Source organism: Rhinolophus ferrumequinum (assembly GCF_004115265.2).
Source record: "Rhinolophus ferrumequinum isolate MPI-CBG mRhiFer1 chromosome 5 unlocalized genomic scaffold, mRhiFer1_v1.p scaffold_110_arrow_ctg1, whole genome shotgun sequence".
In the NCBI taxonomy this organism is placed as follows: Eukaryota; Metazoa; Chordata; class Mammalia; order Chiroptera; family Rhinolophidae; genus Rhinolophus; species Rhinolophus ferrumequinum.
The window spans coordinates 8,981,724-8,998,440 of record NW_022680355.1 but is presented as its reverse complement, the minus strand read 5'-3'; the positions used below and the strand labels follow the sequence as shown (position 1 = coordinate 8,998,440).

Sequence of the window (16,717 nt, the reverse complement as noted above, 5' to 3'; positions counted from 1 at the left end):
AAGACATTTTAACTTTAAAAATATGTATTTTCCCTCCCCACTCAACACATAATCAGTTTTCTAGCCTCCTTCTCCCTGAGCCCTGTCCCCATGGTCACACACCCACACCCACTCACCACGACCCTTACACCCATGTACCAGCCACACTGCGTGAGTAGTGGGATAAATAAAGATTTTGAGCTCCAAGTTATCTGGATTCAAATTCCAACTTGTCCTGAGCCAATTGTGTAATGGTAACTATTCTGAGTTTGCGTTTCCTTGATCTAAATTGCTTTGCATTAAAATATGGTGCCTTACAAGAGAATGACACAGAGAGGCACCGATTTCATTACTTAAAGGGATAGTGCCCCTACTATCAGTAGAAAACCGGTATTTTTGTTATATGTCTATTATATGTCAATAAAACTGGGAAATAAATAAATACAATTTTAAAATTAGAAAATAGTGTTATTTTCCATATACAGGCTTATGTTGTTTTACTAAGAATCACTTTATTGTGCGTCACAGATATTATGTTGTTTACAAGTTGAAGGCAAGACCCCTCCACCAGCAAAAAGATTATGACTCGCTTTATTGCAGTGGTCTGGAAACCCAGCCTGCAGTACCTTTGAGGTAAACCAGTATGCTTGAAATGAAAAGATAGTCTTCCTCCCCTTAATTACCAAAGAGTTAATCCACTTATCTCTACATCAAACAGGATTCCTGTTACTCTTCTCTCTGAGTCTACTGCCTTTTGGCAATGCGAATGAAAAGCAAACACACAATCCATAAAGCACACGTCAAACTTTTTAGGCACTCCGATAAAGATTTCACAGAAGAGGTGGTTGAATTTAAGGGAGAAAATGAGACTGGGGATAATGTATAGATTTAAAGTATTCAGGCTGATGCCAATCTCCACTTCCATGGATGATCAAACGCTGAGTTAGTTGGATCTCGCCTTCTGTAACTAACGGGCAAGATAGCAGACTTAAAACACTGCTCACCTCTCTACCTGGAGGGTTGAAATCAATAACAGCCTGCCCTCCCTCCCTGACCACAGCAAATCGCTAAGTGCTCTGCTTCCTTTGCTATGTTCCCCATCCTGAAAGGTCAATCTGATAACTCGCCTGTGAGGTCCACAGAGGAGGCCTCCCACCTCTTGTCTGCTAAAATGTAACTGCACTCTGCCAAGAAACAAAAACAGCCTGAACCACAGTTGTGTGGTATCTGTGAGGCTGTCAAGATAACCTGAGAAAACGGGTAGCTGAAGACAATAGAAAGCTAAGCATGCAAAAGGAAAACATCTATGATTAAAAAGAAAAAAAGTGAGCAGAAACAAAACCCTAATGTCAGCTTCTTAAGGAAAAGGGGTTTATCACAAGTTTATCCCTTTAACCCTCTGTGCTCTCTTTTACCCTGAAAACATATTTGTGTATTCATTCATTCATTCATTCATTGTGCTAAGCACTCAGTGCTAACAGAATGCACAGTAGTTGGTCCTATGCTTTACTCAGTCAAGTCATACCCCTTCATTGCCTGCACTTTGTGGTTGTATTTGTGGTTGACCTTGGGGACCCTCTTTTGGGGGAACTGCACATTATCTGGGTCTCTCCTCTCAAGATCCGGAACATTCCAGTGGTGGGCACAGTCCACTCAACTATTTTTTCCCTTTTAAACTGAAGGTCATTTTGCTTTCCCTCATGTTTATCAAAGAATGAGTTTTGTGGAGCAAAATGGCAACATATTCTTACCTGGTCTCTCAGCCTCTCCTGGTGGCCCATGATCGCTGTGGCATGATGGGGGTATTTCTGCTTTAGATGTTCCAGGAAAGCTTCTCTCTTCCTGTCCATCTCAGATGTTTGCATTCCTAGGATTTCTTTGGAACTTCGGGGCCCACCTAGGGTGTGTCTCCTTGGGATGTTGCGGGAAGCTTTGGAAACTAAAATACGACTGTTCCCATTAGCAAGGCGTTCCTTGGTTCTGCGACATTCTGCATCTTCTAATGACGTTACATGCAGATTGCTTTTTCCTTGTTCTGAAAGACCAAAAAAAAAAAACAACAAAAATACAGCTCACAATTAATGATTTCACACTAGAATTTCATTGACAGAACACCAAGAGAGTTTGTGGCAGCTGTTAATGTATGAATATAACTTAGCAGATTTTTTTGTGTGTGTGGCAAGAAGGAAAAATAATCAACAAACAAGAAATACGAAAAATCACTCTTTAGAAATAAAAATGTTGCAGCAAAAAAAAACTCTGTAATTTCTGACTCTTTCCCTAGATTATTCAAAATGAGAACATTTGGTCAGATGAGTTGGTAGGCAAATGGGTTACCCCTTACCATCACTTGTAATTATAGAAAAGCACTGCAGTGATTCTCATTTCTTTATTTTTAATTCCATCATCCTGGTAGTAGGATTTTTTTATTTTTTATGATCAGAAGGTGGTTTCTGAAACATTTGCTTCATCTCCAAGACCAAAAATAGCTATTATAATAATTGACATGTGAACCACTTGAAAATTCCATTTCCCCCTATTAGCATAAACCAAGCAAGCATAAGAATATTACTAGAATAATCGAGGGGATAAAAGGCTTAGACACATTTCCCTTGAAGTGGACTTTATCTAAAACACACAGTGAGAAGAGAAGAGATACGTTGAAGGCCTTGACTTAAACACCCTGCTTCTGGCCTGGGACAAGCTGATTTCTACTCAGAACAGAGGAACTGAGGCAGGCCATGACGATGCTTAGAGTGCAGGACATAAATAGGGGCTCTCCTTTCATTCTCAATGGTTGGCATATGGGGTGTCAGGTTGGAATAGTCCCGTTAACTGAGAAAAGGGAGTTACTTCTTTAAAAACCAGAATAGGAAGCAAAAGTAACAAACATTCAAAAGCACTTCAGGAGCTTGCCAGGTTCTCGTCCCGGGGAGCAGCTGTACGCAGTATTATAGGTGCAGACAGCAGGTGTCCTTGTCTACTGAATTCCCTGGATAAAGCACTGGGCTGGGTCTCAAGAGTCCTGCTTTTCATCCTAGACTTAAAGGGCCGGCCCAGTGGCTCAGGCGGTTGGAGCTCTGTGCTCCTAACTCCGAAGGCTGCCGGTTCGATTCCCACATGGGCCAGTGGGCTTTCAACCACAAGGTTGCCGGCTTGACTCCCGCAAGGGATGGTGGGCTGCACGCAACTAGCAACGGCAACTGAACCTGGAGCTGAGCTGCGCCCTCCACAACTAAGACTGAAAGGACAACAACTTGAAGCTGAACGGCACCCTCCACAACTAAGATTGAAAGGACAACAACTTGACTTGGAAAAAAAAAGTTCTGGAAGTACACACTGTTCCCCAATAAAGTCCTGTTCTCCTTCCCCTATTAAAAAAAAAACACAATAAAACAAAAAGAACTTAATCCATTGCTTTAAAAAAAAAAAAGAAAAAAAAGTCCTAGACTTAGAGCAAACAATTTGACTTCTCTCAGCCTCAGTCTTCATTAATAAAAGGAGGAGGTTGAACTAGCATGAGATATGCAGAATCTTCCTTCCAGCTCTAAAGCCTTTAAATCTACATTATTTTTTAAAAGTAAGTTTCCAATAAGAGCTTATTTGCCAATTATTTATCTTTATTTGAGAGTTCTAGGTTTGCATCTCAGATAAACAGAGCACCAAACCTTCATGTGATGTAAAGTGACAGGTGTCCAGAACTCAGGCACAAGCTAGCTCCTCTGAAGGCAATGCCACCAACACAGTTTCTCTCCTTTGCCTAGAAGTGTCTACGTGTAAAACTCTCGATATGACCCTCACCCGATTTGGGTAAGCATACAAAATATTTTAATCTCAGGCTGGTTTTCTGTTCTAATCTTCCACGCTTAGTTGCATGTTCTGGGAATAATTTTTCTTGTTTACCCTTCACTTCTCATTACATTGCTAATCACAGCATCTCCATCAAACACTGATGAGAAAAGGGAGGAAAAAACAGCCAGATTCGTTATTCTTCTACTTTTCATTAGTTTCAGCAGTAAATTTAGAAGGGGAAGAAGATGGCACTATTGGTTAAAAAGATACTGGGAGATAAACTGTGATTTCATTTATTTCAGCTCCCTTCTCATTACGTGGACTCACATGATGGCTACCTTTTTTGTGGTAACTTCTTTGATAATACAGAAGCAACAGGAGCTACTGAATAAAGCTAGGTACAGAAAATGCCATATATCAGATTGGTAAATATAAGTGCAATCTGAAGAGATTTAGCTTTATCCGTTGAGTGTTCATGTGCGTACGAGTTTGTATTAGCCAAAAGTTGTGTATTTTGACCTAACACTGTTAACTTCCAAATGAATTTTTTTTTTCTTTTTTTTTTTTTTTTTTTTTTTTTTATTGGGGTGACAATTGTTAGTAGAATTACATAGATTTCAGTTGTGCAATTCTGAATCACATCATCCATAAATCACACTGTGTGTTCACCACCCAGAGTCAGCTCCCCTTCCATCACCGTACATTTGATCCCCCTCACCCTCATCCCCCACCCCCCAACCCCCTTACGCTCTGGTAACCACCAAATTACGTTCCCCAGAATAATTTTCAAACCCCGTGGCCATCCTGTGGTCACCGACTGCCCTCCAATCCCCTCACCCTCCCCCCCACCCCCCACTCCCCCCGCCCATCTAGCAACCCTCAGTTTTTCCTCATTGTCTCCCAAACAGTTTCTGATTAGTTCATTCACTTATTCTTTTCTTTAGAATCCGCAAATAAGTGAGATCATATGGAACTTATCTTTCTCTGTCTGACTTATTTCACTTAACATAATGTTCTCTACCAAATGAATTTTTAAGATTACTTTTAACATCATTAAAATAATATCTTTTAAATGATCCGGGACAGCTAGGTGAATTAGCAGGACTGAATCTCTGGAAAGATGCTTTCCTTCTATGGGCATAACACACAAACATGTACACATGCCCATGTGGATAAATACTCTTGCAACTCAAATACCAACGGGAGCAGAAAGTCCCCTTCTGTCTTGCTTTGTCACACAGACTCCCAAAAACTATTCTGTTTTATCCAAGCATCCTCAGAAGAGGTCGAGACAGCTAGAACAGCAGTCCTTTGGAGACTGAAAAGAGTTTTCCACTTTCTTCTTTGAAATAAATTGGGAAAGGAGCAAGAAGGGGAGCGTGCTGGAGTTCAAAGTCAATCTTCCGTCAGCATTCACCTCTGAGCAGTCCCAACTTACTGGCTCGCTAAATCCTCATTCTTTTCCAACACTTTGCACTGGGAAGATCCTATCAACCTTCCATTGCTTTTCCATGTCTTCTTTTTCTTATGGATTCTTCTAAAATGTTTTCTAGTTGCTTAACAAGGTTTAACATGATTTGGAGGAAAGCAGCAAACAGCACCAACGGCTAATGCACCAATGGCTAAAGGCACAGTCTCTTGGCAGACACCTAATCGTCCTCGGGGCCCAGTCCTTCCCATGCTTCCACCTTTCTGCCCTGTGCTTCACTCCAGCTCTGACAGCCCCACCTGCCTTCCACCCCACAACCAGGCACCAACGCCACTGTCATAGCACCCACGACAACCCAACACCACTTTCCACAGAAAGCCTTTACGTCAGTTTGTTGGGAACTGCCAACACCCATGCCTGAGGGAAATGTGACCACTCTACCATTCCAGTCATTTCGGCAGAATGTGGTCTTTCAACTGAGGAGAAAAAGTAAGCAGGGATAGAAACAAACAAGAGAGGGGGCAGGCAAAAAAAAAACGTTTCATCACAATTCCACAGCCATAGAGTCAGAGATCCAAGTCCCGCCAATTTCTTATTATGTACCACGTGAACAGATGATCCAAGCCATCAGAACAGAAATACATTTCTATTTCTTGTCCAGAATGCGCTCTGGTGCGAACATTTAAATATGGGTGTGTTTAGTTGTTTGCTATTCCGGGAATCCATGTCAAACAAATAAGGAGGCTGTAGTAGTGGGAAGACAAGGCTTACAGTTTCCCCTTCCTGCCCCTGCACAGCCCAGAGCAACTCCTCCTTGTAGCTCACTTCCAGCAGGGCAAACAGCAAACAGGAACTTTGGGCAGAGAACAACCACTCCAGCAGCCCCGCCAACACTCCCTGGAGCAGAAATGGGGACAAGCAAGGCAGGAGTGCCAGAAAGACTCTTCTGAGTTTCAAAGGGCTTCCTGGCTAGGATGGACACATTCTGAAAAGTAAAAGTGGTGACTGAGGTAGATACCAAGTAGACAGAGGATTAGGGAGGATGGGTCAGCCATACAGCAAGTTGTCCAGCAGGCAGGCGCCCACAGGAGCTGCCATAGCTGGCTTCTTGGCCACCACTCAAGTTGCTTTGGCTTGGTCAGGAGTCCTGCCGCAAGGAATGGGGACCTTGTATCATTCAGGCATTCTATCTATCTGAGAGCCATTAATTGGACTGATGGCTTCCCTGAGATTTTATTCCTGTGTCAAGGTTAGGCAGGCACAGCCTGTTAGGGAAGGAGTTCCTCACTTCTTTATAGTGGCTTCTGGTTAGCTGTCTCAATGCAGCTGTTTGAATTGTGCTGGGAGACTCTCGCCAGAGGAACATTGCAGGGAGCAGCTATTGTGTCTGGCTGTATTACCTACCGTGGCAGCAACAGTGTTTTGTCTGCCCGTGTATTCAAACCATAACATAACATCCTCCCACTGCACACACAGGAAGACTGCATATTCCAGTCTCCCTCATCAAGTTGGGGCCGGTACTAATTCCGGGCAATGCAATGTGGGCAGAAGTGATGTGGGCCACCTCTAGTCCTGGCCTCTGGGCCTCTGGAATAATTGTCCATGTTCTTTGTTTTCCTTCTTTGGCCGGGTGAATGCAAGTGCTCCAGGGGGCCCTCCTAGGCCTTGGGCAATGGCGTGGTGACTAGACAGAAGGTACCAGAGTCCCAGAGTGAGTCATCCAGGAAAACCACCTGGCTAGGAACATCCATATTCCACTATGCTTGAGAAATTTACCTTGATTATGCTAAATCACAAAGATTATTGTTACAGCAATCAGCCTATCTAACACACAGAGAGTACCAAAAAAAGTATACACGTTTTAAGAAAGGAAAACTGTATTAATATTGTAGTACTCAATATATACCAAAAACAAAAGATGAATACAAGGCACGTTTGACTTCTGCAATTGCAAGAGGTGCTCAAAGGGTTACCATCAGCGTCCCGACACTTCTGATTACGGCAAACTACTGCGTGAACAACATTGACCAAAGTGTCCACTTGTATACATTTTTGGCACCCCCGATCACATATTCTGTTGGGGGCCCACAGGAATTGTCAGTTTTCCAGCTCCCTTGTTAACATCATAAAGAGCACCACCATATACAAATTGAAAGAGAAGTTACAGCTAAAACCAGGCCATTATATTCCTCTAAAACAACCTTTGAAAATTAAGAGAGGAGGACAATTTCTGGTATAGATTTAAGGCAAAATAGGTACAGCCCCTCCGTCACCCAGAAAAGCATTTCAGCTCAAGTGTTGGTTGGTTAATTCACTCACAAAAATATTTATTGAGTGCCTGCTCTGTACACTGAAGGGAGTCAGGAAATGTAGTGCAGTGGTGATCAAGACAGACTTAATTCCCTTCCTTCGTGGATGCGTCCAGGTTATAATTAGGGAGGCAGACACCAAACAAATAATATGTAATGAAAAGTACTATGGAAGATAAAACGGTAAGAAACAAAGACTGAGGGGGAATTTTTAGAGGAGACTTCTGAGCAAAGACCTGAACGTCTGGGATTCCCTAAGCCTGCACTCTGTGGGGCTGCCAATACTCTTTCCTTTTCCAGCTTGAGATATAATTGGCATATAACATTATCTTAAAATGTTGGTGAAGCGGGGATAGTGGAGGCAAGCAGGTGGCTGGCAGCACTTCACTTGCATAGGGTTTCAGGACCTAAGGGCCAGAGTAAAAGCAGATACCTCAGGGCTGCTGTGGGCAGATAGAAGCATCCCAAGGAAACCCCCCAGGACCACTCTGAGGGGCCCATGGCCCCCAAAGGAAACAGGATATGGTTAGATTAAAATTCAGCCAATAATCACTGAGTGCCTGCTCTGCACAGTGCACTTGGCAGGCCACTCTCACCCTGTTATTTATCTAGTAGCCTGCCTATTCAGCCATGGAAACTTCATCGATTAGAGCTATTCTCGAGGCGACCATATGCCCCAATTTGCCACAGCAGATCTGGGTTACAACTGTTGTCCCAGTGAAATTATTTATAGTGCTCCCTTTCGCTCTCAAAAGGGTCTCAGTTTGGACAATAAGTTACATGATCACCCCAGGGGTCCTGGTCTATAGTAGATTGATAAACTCAATGCCCTTGGGGGGAGGGGGGAGATATAATTAGCCTTTTGTTCCACAAGTATTTATCGAGTGCCTTTGACATGCCTGGTGATCTGTTAGGTGCTGAGCAGTACAGATGGAGACACAGGCTTTGCCCTGGAATACCACATTGTAATTGGCGGAAAAATAAACATAAACAAATACAAGGGAGAGTGCAATGATAGGGATGGACATGAGTTGTGATGGGTGACTGACATGCACATCGGCGGCCTGACCTCCCCTGTGTGGCCCTCGTGCTGACTAAAGAACTGAAATGAAGCCACATTCCTTTACAGCACCTTTTTCACCCAGAACTCCATGCGATCTTAACAATTAATTCTAACCTGGATTCTTATCCCCCTTTCACCACCTCTGCAGATACCCCATCCCATCTCCCTGACCTCTAAATGCTGGCGTGTCCCATGGCGCATCTTCTGGAACTTTCCTTCCGCACACAGACCCAAGCCTAGCATCTCTCTCAGAGTCCCCAGTCCTCTCTCCTCAATTCCAGTCATGAATGCCCAAACCGTAATCAACATCTCCACTCGGATGCCTGATAAACTGCTCAATCCTAACAGATCCAAAAGATTTTCTACATCTCACCCACTTCCAACCCAACCCATAAATTCGCTCTCATCTACTCCCCTCAAATGCTCTCCAGTTTAAATAAATGGAAATTCCATTCATCCTGCTGTGCCGACCAACATTTTTGAAATGATCTTTGACTCCTCTGTTTCTCTTATGTTCCACATCCAATCTTTTGGCCTTAACTTCACTGTACATCTAGACTGTCCTCTTATCACACCTGCTCTACTGCCCACTTGTCCAAGCAGTTTCTTGCCTATTTTACTGCAGAAGCCTCCTAACTGGCCTCCCTGCCCTTCCCTCACTGCCACTTAGGTTATTCTCAGTAGAACACCCAGTGTTACCCTTTGTAAGACAAGTCAGACCTGCCAACAGCTTCCCATGTCCCTTGAAATAAAAGCCCAAGTACTTACTAGTGTCACAGGCCCTTCATAAGCTCGCCTGAGATCACCTCTTAACCTCTTTTTCTCCCATCTGTGTCCCATGTTCTTGATGTTCTTTGAACATGTCCTTGCGGTTCCCTCCCTCGCCTTTTTCGAATGCTTGTTCAGATATCACACCAGTGAGGTTCTCCCAAATAATCCTATCTGTAGTTTCATCGCCCCACCCACTGCTGCACACCCTAGTCCCTGCCTTATTTTTCCCTACAGCCTTAATTTCCACCTAGTAATAGGGTTGCTCGATAAAATAGAGGATACCCAGTTAAACTGGAATTTCAGATAAATAATAAATAATTCTTAACATAGTATATCCCAAATATTGTATGGGATATACTTAGACTATGAAATTATTCGTTGTTTACCTGAAATTCAAATTTAACTGGGCATCCTGTATTTTTATTTGCAAAATCTGGCAACCCTGCCATCTAACATGCTATATTTTTTTTACATATTTACTATTATCTGTCTCTACTACCCCTGCATCCAAACTTAGTCCTTAGAATATAAATTCAATGAAGGCAAGTATTTTTAGTCTACTTTGTTCACTGCTGGATCCCCAGCAGCTAAAACAGTGATTATTACATAGCAGATGCTCAGTATTCACTGAATGAATGAATAAATTGAATAAAGTGATGACACTCTCTCATTCTGACCACCTCCAGTCTGAAGCATCTTTGAACTGCTGTGCTTGTTTGAAAGTTATTTCTCAAATTGGTCTCAGTTTAATTGTCCCTCTAGATTCTGACTCGTTTATTTCAGCAGACCCAGAGGCTGAATTCCTGCTGTAGGGTCCTGTCATATCAAATGAGGGGGAGGGGGAACCTTATCTCTTGATGGACCCCACTGACCAGGCGCCTTCAAGGAGAATGGTCTGCTTTGGAAGTAGAAGCAGACACCTAGATTGATGAATATAACACTCGGATTCTCCAGGATTTACAAAGCTTAAAGTTTCCTGCATTTCACTGGGGGGCGGGCGGGAGATGGTGGAGAGGTGAGGGTTGGTTCTCTCTCTTGTATCTCTTGTAATTGCATTTTCTTCTGTCTGGCTTACTTTTGCATTTTCAGTGTGGATGAATCATTTTTCCTTCCCTTTAGCCTTTAAAAACACACACACACCTTTTCCCCTGTGTATAATCCCTACTCCCACGCACAGCACCGCAGCCCCCAAAGCGCGTTTTTTAGTTACTAACTGGCCCCTGGATGAACCTGGGGTGGAGTGGGTGGGGGTGGTTATGGACTGTGCCGGTTTTGAACACGCTGCCTGTATGATGCTATAGGACAGGCTCTGGCATCAAGTCAGACACTGGTTAGCAGACAAGTCCTTTCTCCACCCAACCCCACTGTGAAATTTCTTTGGAACATCACAAGCTTCTGGAAATTCCCTACGGAAAAGACAAGTCTATTACAAAAAAACAATGAAAGGGAACATGCCCAGATAAAATTTACCAAAATTGTCTAACAACTCGCAACTTTTGAATTAAAACACACTGAAGATTCAGAGTTCCATCTCATCTAGACCTGCATTGCTCCCTACTGTTCTTATCTGTGACATGAAACATCCCCAAACTCTGATTTAACTCGAAAATACTCCAAAACTTGCATCCACCATGCATTTGCCTCATGGAATCCCCCAACCAATGAATGGAAACGCTGCCTTCCCAGAGAGAGCGTCACAGACACAACCGCCTTCTCCCGGGGCCCGAGCCCTGAGTAATAAAAGCTGCTTTTACGATATATTTGTCATTGCCTGGAGATATGGCACCTAGTGACTGCTTACGGGGCTACAACTGGGACATTACCACGCCACTCCTTTGGCTGCTTCAGAAAATCCTGCCAGAGATAAAGTCAACCCCACGAAATCACAACCATCCACTCAGTTTTGAACACACACCACCCCAAGAATTACGCTTTCTCTTCGCCCTGCGCCCTGTCTCCAGTTATAAAACGCAGCAAGCGGCGAGGGACACGCGTTAACTGTAACTCCATCTTTGAATGAGTCTGTTAACTTACCCCGCGTGTGTCTGCTGTCTGCTGAGTAAGGAAGGCACGGCTCACATTTCTGGCTTTCATTTTCTTCCATTGTCCCTGCCTCCGGGAAAAGCTCCTCGCGGCTCCTTAAACTTCCCAGCGCAGTTCTGAAAGCTCCCAGAAAACGCCTGGAAGGGGGCCTAGGGGTGGGGAGGAGGGGACGGTGCGAAACCCCACCCCAAACTAGTCTGCACTCTGGTGCAAAGTCTCTCTTGCCCAAGAAAACTGCATTCCAACGCCGGGCCGCCCCCGGGCCTCCGTGCCTGCGTCCGTCCGTCCGCCCTCCCGCCAGACCGGTCCCCAAGGAGTGGGGGCAGTGCTCCCAGCCGCCACCGCCCCTGCCGCAGGGCCCACCCCGAGCCGCGCGCTCCCGAGGCCACAACAGGTGATGGCCCTTCCTCCCCGGGACCCAGACTGCCGGTTTCCACCGCTGCAAACTGCTGAAACTTCGCAGCTAGGGCGGGGAGGGAGGACGGGGGTGTGGACATTTCACACAATATCACGGTGCATGAACCTTCTGGTCTCTTTAACCTCAGACACAGAATCAGCCTCCCAAATAGGCTGATACACATATTCATAAACAGCCAAGTGCTGGACATCCCAAATTTCAGTGAAATCACTTAAAAGATTAAGAGTATATGCTGTATATTGTTAAATAAACACTTTCTGGCACTATTGGGAACCTGATTGACATACGCGAGGGTTGTTTATTGGGAACCTGATTGACATACGCGAGGGTTGTTTACTTTTGACACAGTCCATTTCAATCACTTAAACTAGGCTTTAAAAAGGGTAGGTACTCATTTGCCTACACTTTGACTCCTCCCATTTCCCCAACACACAGGCACAGATCACAAATCTGACAAGTAAACTAGTAAAATCAAACTTCTGAATCTCTCAAGTTAATTTAATTACTTTAAGATATCTGAAAGGCAATTAAAATGTTTTGCTTTGAATGAGCAGAGGTATATCCAACATATTCATTTTCCTTTTAAACTACCTGCAAATATTTATTTTGCTCTTTACCCAGTCCTTGAAAACCTGGCAAATTTCCTGGAAAGTGAAAATAGGCACAGTGTCCACAAAAAAAGGATGGGAAAATAATATAAGCAACACTAGCTTTGCTATTTCAGCTATCTACTAATAAAAGTAGCACAGTCACTAGCATGAAGATTATGGTATTTTAATCCGTAGTGGGCCCCATCATTTAAGGGTGGGGAAAGGACAATGGTTAGCCTGCTGACCATACCTTCACCCAGTTCACAGGCCATTCAGGCAAGGTTTTAGATTAATTCAGATCAAGAATTCGTGCAAAACAATGGCTGACCTATCCTCCAGATTCTGACTTTGAGTCGCCTGCGTGTTTTGGCAGTGTGGGGGACAAAACATTTAGGACAAAAAGATGCGGAAGCCCCAAAAGGACAAAGGATATAGACCAAAAGTAAAGTGGACATAACAGGGAGTGAGCTAAACTCACACTGAGAAGGGAAGAAGAGACCCCTCAACTCCTGTGGTGAACCTTCCAGAAAGGTAAAGCCATACCTTGCAGCATGAATACATACAGTTGGGTTGACGGGACAGATAACTCAAGGTCTCCATGATCTTGCAACAGAATTTGCTGGTAATCTTGCTTTAAAGAGGAACTAATCTTATACAGTTTCTGTACTGGTGGCCTGAGGGCAAATGCTAGATGAATCTAGTTTTAACCTTACTGTTTCTTCAGGTACAAAATGTTCAGGAAGGAAGGATCTGTGTTCAGGCCCCCAGGTCCAGATTATCTTGATCTTTGTAAAGCTGTTTTGCATGTGTCTTCAAGTTATTAATGTCAGAAAGGATGGAAGGGGGAGACTGAGGAGGGAGGGGAGATGGAGAGAGGGGGAGAGAGAGAGAGAGGGATTGCAACCCCAGAGTGTCAGCCTAAACCAGACGTCCCTGGCCCTTGGGCTCTGACACCAACCTTGCTTTGGTTGGTGAAGAGCCTGCCCCTAGCAGCGCCTACCTGTCACTTGACATAGCACAGAAGCAGTAAAACTCAGGATAAAGGAGACAACAGTGTACCTACAACAGATAGCACCCTGCCCCATCAGGAGGGGGAAAGGGTGGGTTTTCCTGAGTCGCTCAATCTAGGTAGAAAAAAAATCCATTTTTAGATGCAGATTACACTTTCCTGGGGCTGTTTAGAAAGTGACAACAGCCCTTCAGGGAGCCCTGTTGATCCCCAGATGGGCAAAAAGGGGGCAGCTCTCCCACTAGGTCTGAACCCTGGTTAGTTTCCAGGCAGCCCAAGGCACCCCCTTCAGCTGACCACGTGTTCAAGCCGCTGGGACTCTCCTCCCCCATAGGCAAAGCAGACTGCCTCCTCTGTAGATATTCCTGGAAGCAAAACTCTATGTGGAATGCACAAAAGAAAAATGCATATCTAGTGAAGCTAATTAACATAAATCCTTAAGGACCATAAAATCTAGACATATATCACAGTAAAACATATTCTCTTGAATAGTTCAACTTTCTGACCAGTCTATGGGGGAAAGCTTCTATTGGACCAGTTACTAGCCCTTTGTTCCTCCTTGAGAACAGGAACTGAAAACAATTTAAGAAGTTTCTCTGTTAATGCCATCGACACACTGACTATACATCTCTCCCCAAAGCACACAGATCTTACTAAGAACTTTTTTCTGGTTGTCAGTTTCTCTGAGAGCGGTCTCTGGAAAACAGTAACTGAATTCTGCAATCTACATAAGCTCAGTAACTCAGATCTTCATGAAAAAAAATGCTATTATTGTCATTGTTGTTACTGTGGACATGTTCTTTCTGGAAGAAATACTGCTAGACCTAGAAGTACACCATGCTTTTTGTTTAATGTAATTGCTGGGTTTAAAATTGCCATTATAAACCAGTCTGCCTACTGCCATCCTTTGAAATTTGCTGTGAAAGGCATAAGGGAAGCGGGAAGAATTTGAAATTTGATTTTCCTGCAGTCATATAGAGAGCTACAATAATGATACCGGGGGCTCAATTTTCAACTCCATTTCTGTTACCCAGGGAAGGTGCGAGACTACTTCGTGGTTAATGGCTCCATATGTTGGCAATTCATGATTCAAAATGAGTTAATACACAAAAAAGTGTCATTTAAAAGGAAAGACAAGTGATGGGATAAAAGACAGCTGTAAGTGCAAATGGTGATTTTACAGAGCTAACATATTACAGGACTGGGTCATTACTGGTTTTGATAACACAACTTAAAGAGGCATCCACCCTGATGGACATTAATCACAAGAATCATAAACTGTCACGTACAACTTCTCGGCAGGCCTATTTAATTACAGGGCTGTGGAAATCATGTCAACTTCCTTTACGTAAGTTTTTCAAGAGAGAAATCATTGCTAGAACTAAGCATAAGTGGAATTACCCTGATATATTTTCAATTTTTTTTTTTTTTTTACTTTATATCTGAAGGATAGGATGGCTGAAAAAGCTTGACATCATGACTCCAAAGAAATAATTAATGTTTGCTGAAGTCATAAAATGTAATTTTCAAAGGCAGTGATCACCATGAAAGGAAAACAAGCAAAATGAAGTGAAAAACAAACAAAACAAAAAAGTTTCATGTTTGATGTGTTACACCTATTTGATGTGTTACACCTGGTGTGTTGTCGCCTGTCTAAGGGACACGCTGCTCTATGTCACCTGTAACTCAGACATAAAGGACTTTGGACAACTGGGAAAACATTTGCTTAAATGGATGACCTGGTGAATGAAAGGTAGGATTTTCAGTCCTAGCTTTGCCAGCAGTGTGTCAGCTGGCTAGGGTGACCTTATTCTTAAATGTACACCAGAGTGCTGGTGATCGGGAAAGGGGACACTATTAATAATTACAGTAAGACAAGATGCAGAAAGCATAGCTGCTCCTGGCAAACCAGCACAGATGGTCACCTACGTGTGTAGTCCAAGATAAGCCCTAGTCTCATCAGGTTTCCAAATGTGACACGATCATAATAGTGCTGAGTTTCCTGACGTAGACCTCAGAAGAGAAACTGAAGCATTAATTAAAAGTGTGAACCTCACCAGAGCTGTATGACAAGCTGCACCAACAATTCCACATTGGAAAACGCAAATTTCACAGTATGATATTCTGTCTGATTCGTCCATCATAACAGAACTTTCTGTGTGACCAGGAAGGGACCATTTATATATACATGTGATCAGGTCACCATTTATATCTCCAGCATTCTCCTCAGAAGGTAACCTATCTTCCTGCTTTTACTTGCTGTCCTTAAAATCCCAGCAGCTCCAAGGAGACCCTGCCAGCCAAGAAGTGAGGTGGCATGAGCTCCCCACCACTCAAGTCTTGGCACTTTCCTCCTCACCCCATACAAATTCCTCCTGCGGTTACAAATATGGACTACACATAGAGCCAATGTATTAATATTTTAAGCGTATTTGCTTTCTTTCCAAGAGAATTCATTGATGTTCATTTTTATCAGGGTTTCCTTTTATCTCTTTTGAGTTGGAAGATGCTGGAGAGCAAAGACCACGTCTGCAAAACACTGAAGCTGCCATGTGTGCCACACATCGTGGAGAAACCAACGCTCAGCCCTGCTTCCTGGTCACCGCAGACCAAGTCTGGATTCTAGGTGTCAACTGTTAAGTGAAAATTGCAACTTGTACATGCTCACCCGTTTTTATGCCTGAGTGAGCTAAACCATGACGTGTTCCACAGAGTTCCGAAAGGCTCAGGATGGAATCCACGAGAGTGTGAAAACTTCCACAGATACCAGCATCCTGCTTGCTTCCTCGCTTTACGTGGTAGAGCCATTCTGAACCCTTTCAATAGAGCATTTGGTGCAGCCTCACTGAAAAGGGCTTCCCTGGCCTTCTTCTAGTCTGTCCTGCCCTTGTCCACATGCCCTCCCTCAAAACTGCAGTGAGCTATGGATGGGGAAGGGGGGGCCAAGAACCCTGGGGAACAAATCACAGAGCCCGCAAATTGGGATCATGTGGTCCCCATCTCCTGACTGCCCTCCCCCATTTTGCAGATGAGCAAACTGAAGTCTGGAGAGTTCCTTAGAGACAGGCCCCCATGTCTCTGGTCCCCTAGTCAACCGCACTCTGTTACACTTGCTGAATACTTAGCATCTTTTATCCTCCTTTCTCACAACTGCCCTGGGGGATCCTCAATTATTCTAATTCCTTTTGCTACACTGAAATGGAGAATAAAGTCAGGGTAGGTAAAGGAGAGAGTGTACCTATTTTCTCCTCAACCACAGAACTGGGTCTGGTACTATTTGGCAGGCATTGCTGTGCAAGCCATGCAGCATCAGG

General features: G+C 43.8%; 1 protein-coding gene across 13 annotated transcripts in view; it reads right to left on the bottom strand.

Moving 5' to 3' along the window:
- KIAA1217 (KIAA1217 ortholog) overlaps window positions 1-11,712 on the bottom strand; it is a 292,991-nt gene extending 281,279 nt beyond the window's left edge. For 5 of the 13 annotated variants that reach the window (XM_033100549.1, XM_033100547.1, XM_033100560.1 and 2 more), the window contains exons 1-2: window positions 11,378-11,447; window positions 1,731-2,014 (exon numbers count right to left, since the gene is read on the bottom strand). In XM_033100549.1, coding sequence (XP_032956440.1) covers window positions 1,731-2,014; window positions 11,378-11,447 — 354 coding nt within the window. Of the gene's footprint in view, window positions 1-1,730; window positions 2,015-11,377 lie in introns of all 13 variants that reach the window. The other 8 variants (XM_033100544.1, XM_033100546.1, XM_033100548.1 and 5 more) reach the window with 4 other exon arrangements.
- Between the last annotated feature and the right edge of the window lie 5,005 nt (window positions 11,713-16,717).